Source organism: Chenopodium quinoa, unplaced genomic scaffold, assembly GCF_001683475.1.
Source record: "Chenopodium quinoa cultivar QQ74 unplaced genomic scaffold, ASM168347v1, whole genome shotgun sequence".
NCBI lineage: Eukaryota > Viridiplantae > Streptophyta > Magnoliopsida > Caryophyllales > Amaranthaceae > Chenopodium > Chenopodium quinoa.
This window is the reverse complement of record NW_018742484.1, coordinates 3,711,417-3,718,396: the sequence shown is the minus strand read 5'-3', so window position 1 is coordinate 3,718,396 and position 6,980 is coordinate 3,711,417. Positions and strand designations below refer to the sequence as shown.

Here is a 6,980-nt window from a genome sequence, read left to right as displayed (position 1 = left end):
AAGATTGGATCACCTAGGAGAAACTAACATCAACAAGGGGTGATAATGAGCTTTAGCTTAGGATTGCTCACTTACATAAGAAGCAGAGTTGAATCTTTTAGGTTCAATATAATTGGCTAATAGCTAGTAATCTAAGTTGACAATCTCATAAATATCAATATCAAGCAAATTTTGATCATCAATTACAGTTCAATTATCACCCTTAGCTTAACAAAAGCCTTAGGAAAAGTTGGTGATGAGACTTCATTAAGGTTAAGTAGGCTAGGCCTTCCTAAAAGGCTGAATTGGACCATAAAAATTAGGATAAATCTGTACAAAGAAGTTTAAACTTTTATACATAATAGTGTGGCCTCCTTTCACAACCAAACTCGGCTTCACTTCTAAGAAGGCAAAATACTTGTTGATCTTCATGATCAATTTAGTTTGTCAATCATAGGGGTATAATAGACTTTTTCATCATTAAACCAGGGACAATATGGTAATAACCCATAGTGTGAATCAGCTTTTTCGCCACTTGTGCATATGACCTGCATGTTGATGCTGGCAATGGGAGTTACGGAAAATTGTTGCCGTTAGTTTTGCATGAAATTGTGCATTTATGGCACAATTTACTGTTTTTTTTTTTATTTTATAACTTTTTGTTGCATTTATTGGTCATGCAAAAGTCCAACTACCCATTTTTAATGTTGAATGTTTAATTTTTGATCCCAATTTTGTATAGAATGTCCCGTTTGTCCAAATTTTTGTGTTAATATCAACTATTTGTAATGCAGTTTGTTAATTTTACATAATTAATTAAATAAAAATAACCGATTTAATAATTACACAATGTATTTGCAATTCATAAACCAAAAAAATTATTCGTCCAAAACCGAAATATTTGGTAGTTGTTCTGCATATTCTTTGTAATAAGCTTTCATATCTTGCTATTTTTTAAACACCATTCCAACACCAGGAGGCTCGACATATGTGACTATACTAATATGATTACTGGCCACAGTGGTTTCAACCGTCTCCACTGTTTTGATGAAGGACTTATGGGCTACATCATTTGGCCTTGGTGATACAAATAATGTAGATGGAGGGATATCCCCTTCTACATAAGGTAGAATTTCATCTCCGACATCCCTAACCCGATTTGCATCATCTTCCAGACAAGGCTCCTCTCTGCACCTAACACCGCCCCCCTTATCTTGCAAAACACTACCATTGTACCCACCAACTATGGGGGGCGAATCATTGCAGTTCTCCATGGCTAGTTTGTAGGATTTACAATTCTAACACATACACAACTAGAAACAAAACCAAATCCTATCAATGTCCAACTAATCGAACTAGTATTATCACAATTGATTACATACTCATTCGAATACTTCACACCAACATCTACTACAACCATCGACACACTACAATACTCCGTAGTAATCAAATAAGATAATAATCCATAAATGTGATGAAAAACAAAAACCACAATGCAATGATGCTAAATAAAATTGAATTATATAGTTGGTGTTCGACTTACCCAACAATCCAATTGCTCATATGCCGAAAACAATGGCACTTAACAATCGAGGCGATTTCGCTTGCCGTAAAAGATGAACATCAAAAACAATGGATGAAAGAGTATGGATTTTTGAATTTACTCATACAAGATGAACAACGTAAACAATGGATGAAAGAGTATGGATTTTTGACTTTACACAACCAAGATGAACATCATATGTGGCTCAAAACAAGCCAAATTTCCCAGAATTGCAACTTGACGGTATTGCATGAGAGATAACGGCTGTTAGATGACTCATTTGCTGAGTAATTGCCCACAATGACGCAAAATAATATGTGGCCATTTACTGTTCAAAATATTTACATCTTTGCCATAAAGATTGCTTTACTCCATTGATCATAAAGATCAATGGGGGCGCCCCCAAGAAGAAGAGTCAAAGAAGAAGATCAATCTCATACACGCCCCAGGCCCAAGATGGAGTCTTTGTGGAAATCTTCATGCCTCTTTGGAGTCTTTGCTAGCAGCTAGGATGCTTGGAGCCTCAGACATGACACGAGCCAGCTAAATTGCTTCTCTGTTAGTGTACTTGAAAGCCGGTACCAATCTCCCCGTAGTAGCTTGCATATATAGCTGCAATGATGATCTGTAGCTCAAGGCTCTGCATCAGTTCAGGTTTTTCTAACACGGACTTCAGTGTAATCTCCAACTTCGCAAAGTTGTGATCTGTAGCCACGCGTAAGCAGACCTTCAAAAGTTGCCATTAGCTTCGCTTCTGCTGGTGAAAAAGCCTTTAGCTTGATATTCAAACCTGCTGATATGGGCTCGATATTCAGCCTAGCTAGTTTATGCTTTTTGGTTCCAAGTGAGAGTATTCGTAGTAAGAAGTATTGGGGTTCCTAAGCAAAAGCCTCTGCAATAGTATAAACTACAAGATCGGCAGTCATAGCATGCTGAGGCAGGGGCAGACATGAATACATCCGGCTAAGGTGGTGTACAAGAAAACAAACTGGATTTGTGAACATTGCCTTCTTCCATTCACTAACTAGGCATCTCTTTGGTTTTAAGACAGTTCAGTCTTCAGACTAGGGATTCAATTGTTAACTTTCAACATGGTTTCAACACAGATGGTGCATGGAGAAGTGTAACCTTGGATATAATAGTATTCATGATGCTGACGAAAGATTGGTTTTTGGAAAAAAATTCTGCAAAGAGATCTACATTTGTCGAATTTCGTGCAAGACAGTTTGCTGAAAAAAGAACATAATCCTCTGAACTTTCTAATGGAATCCATACCGTATCTGGGCTTCATAAACTGGTAGACAAAGCCATATTAGGCTTAGCCGCTTAGCCCTTGATCTTGAAAGCTTGAGCGCGAATAAGAAATCAACGATGACAGGGCTTCCTTTCAACTCGATGGTTTCATCTTAAACATAAGGAATTATTTTCGCTACTTGAGTTTCTGTTTACGATGTCTTCCGACAATAATCAATATGGAACAAGTTATTAGTTAACTAGGCCCTTTGGATAAGTGAAACTTCCCATGAAAAGTAAAAGTTCTTATGCTCAACCAAACTATTAGCAAGTCATAGATATTGAAACTACAAGAAACTTCTTCCTAGGCAATATTATTTGCCATGTTCAATGAAACAAACACTCAAACTTCCGTTATATTACTAAGGTACGAATTATTTTTCTAGAACATGAGAGAGAGATCAAAAAGTACAAAACCATAGAGTAGAATAAATTAAGCAGAATATGGGATAAGTCGAACGAACAATCAGCATATATTGAAATGTAATTATGGCACAAATCTCAGCCTCAACTAATTTATTCAAAATCCAATTGTTACAAATACAAAACATCACTCCTTTCCTTTTGTGCTTGAGAAGAAAGAATACAAATAGACATAGTACATAATGGCAACAATTACTCGTAAATTTCAATAACAATGATGCCTAAATTGAAGAAAGTATGCAAAACCCAATCCAACTCAGTCCAAATAATAGCAATTTAGAGAGTGGAAGTAAAAGTTCTGACCTAGACAGACTATTATCAAGCTGCAACTTCAGCTGTTTTCTTGTTTGGCTCGAACACATACTTTATGAGAGACTCCTTGATGGGTAGAAGCTCAGGAAATTCTGTCTTCAGTTTGGTGGTCTCAAGCTCGTTGTTGCTTCTTGGAGCAACGATCACCTTAGCTTGCTCCTCAAGGGTAAAGTTTTTCCATGTGAATTTGGGGTCAATGTAATCCCTGTACATCTCTAAAATTTCGTTATGGCTAACAACACCAGGGTTTGTGAAGTTGTAGATTCCTGTGAGGTTTCTCTTTGCCATCTCAATGGAGATGGGAAGCAGCTCATCCAAGATTGTCATTGAGTTGGGAATGTTGACCACCTTCTCATACCTGGCAATCTTGGTTATGAAATTGCGGGGGTTGGATAAATCAGAGGAGATTGGCATGCGCACCCTCAATGTGCATACATTCTCGTAATTCTGAAGTAAATCCTCAACCTAGACAATCCATAACAAGTGCACTTGCATCAGTAGAGGTTAATAATCAATATTATGCGATAACTGAAGAGTAGTCCGAACAAAAGACGGTATATGTGAATTATGAGTTTATGCCAAACATATGACCAGTCAGCTCATCAGAATATGTTCAATAGAACTCAACACAGACATTCAGGACACTTTAAAAACCAGTAACAAACAAAGATCCTCCCTTTTATCTTAATTTGGTGTTGTTTTTAAGGTTGAAATTCCACCCTGAATCTGTCATAATATACTGATAAAAACTTTATTTTATAAAAAATGAACATACTTTTACTACAAATCCAATTGCATAGCTTAAAATTATTTATTTATATACTCTGTACTAATATATCCAAAGAGATGAAATTCATGGTCAATCTTCAGCCTCAAAAGTGACAACATCAAATAAGAGAGGAAGGGTGGGGGGTTAATAAAAAGGGATATAACAACTACTGTACAACACAAGTATGAGAAGAAAGAAAGTATTATGAGTTCACCAAAAAAATTGTGTCCCATGTTTATGTATCTATTCACTTGACTAATTGCATTCTCCTTTTGCTTACTTTAGATCCCTATCATAGGCAGTCCTTATCATTGTCTCTTGGGATGCAAATTTACCATACTAAATAAAATATTGGCTATATGGCGTCTAAACCTCTTACGTACTCAGCTATTTTCTTAATATTCTCCTGACGGCACGCAACTTATAGTCTATACATAGCATCAGTGAACAAAATAATTGTCATTACATACTAGGAATGAAAACATGTATATGAATTTTGATTGAGAATGTGGGGAAATTTGCAGAGTTTTCTGTTTATGGCACTAAAGATGAATGGAAACTATGAAACCAAAAAAAGGCCAAAACATACACATTGCAGGACAAATTTGTCATGGTATGACAAAAGGGTACTGCAAGACCGAATCCTAGGATACTAGATAAAGTAAGCAACCACCACAAAGACTCTTAGTTAAGTCTAGATTCTAAGCTAATACAGGATAAGATACTTGATAGAGAAAGTCGTTGCCACAAAAGCTCATAGATATAATAGTGGTTACAACCCCTAGCTTAGAACCCAATAATAACTTAAACATCAGACATATTTCCTCACATTCTACATCACATATACGACCAAACAAAGCTAAGAATGACATCAAAACACCAGATCCAATTAAAACTTCACCATCTCCTTGACTATATGGAGTGATCTAGATCTTGTTGAAAAATCCGCATTGCTATATCAAGGGAAACCGGACGTGGAGCTAACCAAAGTGATATTCCTATCATAAGATTCACAAACAACCAAGAATGGGATCCGTAGCCCACAAAGTTCATATTTTTAGCAGTTGATCATGTTTCTTATAATGTGGGACTCAATGACTCACACATAAACTCAACACAAGATCCATAAAAATACTTAATTCAACTCCCATCTCAATCCCCATGTCACATAATACAGTACAAAAAATGTGCATCCAAGCTCAATTGTGATCCTCTTTATTAGATCAGTAATCTGACATCCTAGTACAATTCAAATCAACAATGAAGCACATTATTCAAAGGTCAATCCAGACTCAATAATGTAACACAATGTAACACCTATATCAAATCAATACCCATATGACATCATTTGTCCAAGTGTCAGAGTCAACTAAAATATGAAATGTACACACCCATGTCCAAATCCAACATGGGTACTTGACGTGAAATGAAGAGTCCGAGTAGCATAGATTAAACCGACTGACACGCAAAACATCAAAGATCCATCATCAACAACATAGGATCTCAAATCCAAAACAACACCAAATCACATTACAACAAACACAACTTATTCAATTCCCAATCATATAATTCAAATCAAATTAAACAAAAAGGGGGTAAAATCAAATAAAAAAGAAACATACCATAGCTTTGGTCTTAGAATAAAAACTTCCAATAAAATTAGGAGTATCCTCTTCCTTAAACCCAATCCCAGAATCAATAGGATGTTTATCATCATACTCAAAAATACACCCAGTTGCATAATTGATCAAAACGAGGCCGTTTTGCCGACAAACATCAGCCAAAGTAAGAGTCCCAACAACGTTGGCACGAATAGTCTCAACTTTATGGGACTCACACCAGTCAACGTTAGGACGACCGGTTACTCCGGCAGCGTTGAACACGTGGGTGGGTTTGACAGCTGCCACGTCAGCCTCCAAGGAAGACCGGTTTTCCAAACGGCCTGAACCGTAAGTGTAGGAAATGCCTTGGGAATCGCAGAGTTTGCCGAGTAAACCACCGATCCAACCGGTCCGACCGTAGATGAGGAAGTTGAAGGGTTTGGTGTCGGATGAATCGTTTCCTTGGAAACCCATTTTTTAGAGAGAGAAAATGAGAGAGATGGTGGTAAGAAGAGAGAGAAATGAAATGGGTTTGTCTGAAATTATGCGTTGAATCTTGAATGGTGTCTCTCTTTTAAAATGGAAGGAGATGAGAGGTGAGATTTGGGAGTGTTCAGTGTTGTAATAAGGACAGTGACGGTCTTTTCCATGTGGGTGGGGAGATTCACGCAGTTATTTTTTTTTAAAATTTTACACTATTTTTTATTTTTATATACTTCCTTTATTTCGTAATAACGACAATACTTTGACTTTTGCATTATTTATATGTGTACTTTAACTTTATTTTTTTTATCATTATATATAAAAAAGATAGACAAACTTCCATTTTTTTTTTGTTTTCCCACTTCTGACTTCACTACCGTATTCCCCCTTCTCACTTTCTTTCTTCCTACATCCAACAACAGCAGGAAAACACCTCCATTCTTCTTCTTCATCTTCCCCAATCATCATCATCATTCTCTCACTCCTCAATTTCTTCTTCATCGTCTTTTTCTTCTCCTTTGCAACTCCTTCTCTCTCCTCCAAATCCTCCTTCTCAATTCCAAACCCTAACCCTAAT

At 36.7% G+C, this 6,980-nt stretch overlaps 1 protein-coding gene across 1 annotated transcript; it reads right to left on the bottom strand.

Moving 5' to 3' along the window:
- Nucleotides 1-3,265: 3,265 nt before the first annotated feature.
- On the bottom strand, nt 3,266-6,666 carry LOC110719436 (bifunctional dTDP-4-dehydrorhamnose 3,5-epimerase/dTDP-4-dehydrorhamnose reductase-like). Its single transcript, XM_021898382.1, has 2 exons — nt 5,942-6,666; nt 3,266-4,015 (listed from the first exon to the last, which is right to left on the bottom strand). Exons 1-2 carry the CDS (start codon nt 6,392-6,394, stop codon nt 3,557-3,559), a joined length of 912 nt encoding a protein of 303 aa, XP_021754074.1. The 5' UTR covers nt 6,395-6,666; the 3' UTR covers nt 3,266-3,556.
- Nucleotides 6,667-6,980: the final 314 nt, after the last annotated feature.

Excerpts from the sequence above, each read along its gene's own strand:
- LOC110719436 (XM_021898382.1), bottom strand. The coding sequence starts at position 6,394 with ATGGGTTTCCAAGGAAACGATTCATCCGACACCAAACCCTTCAACTTC. Across the intron at positions 4,016-5,941 it reads ATTCTAAGACCAAAGCTATG|GTTGAGGATTTACTTCAGAA; the intron begins GTATGTTTCTTT and ends TGGATTGTCTAG.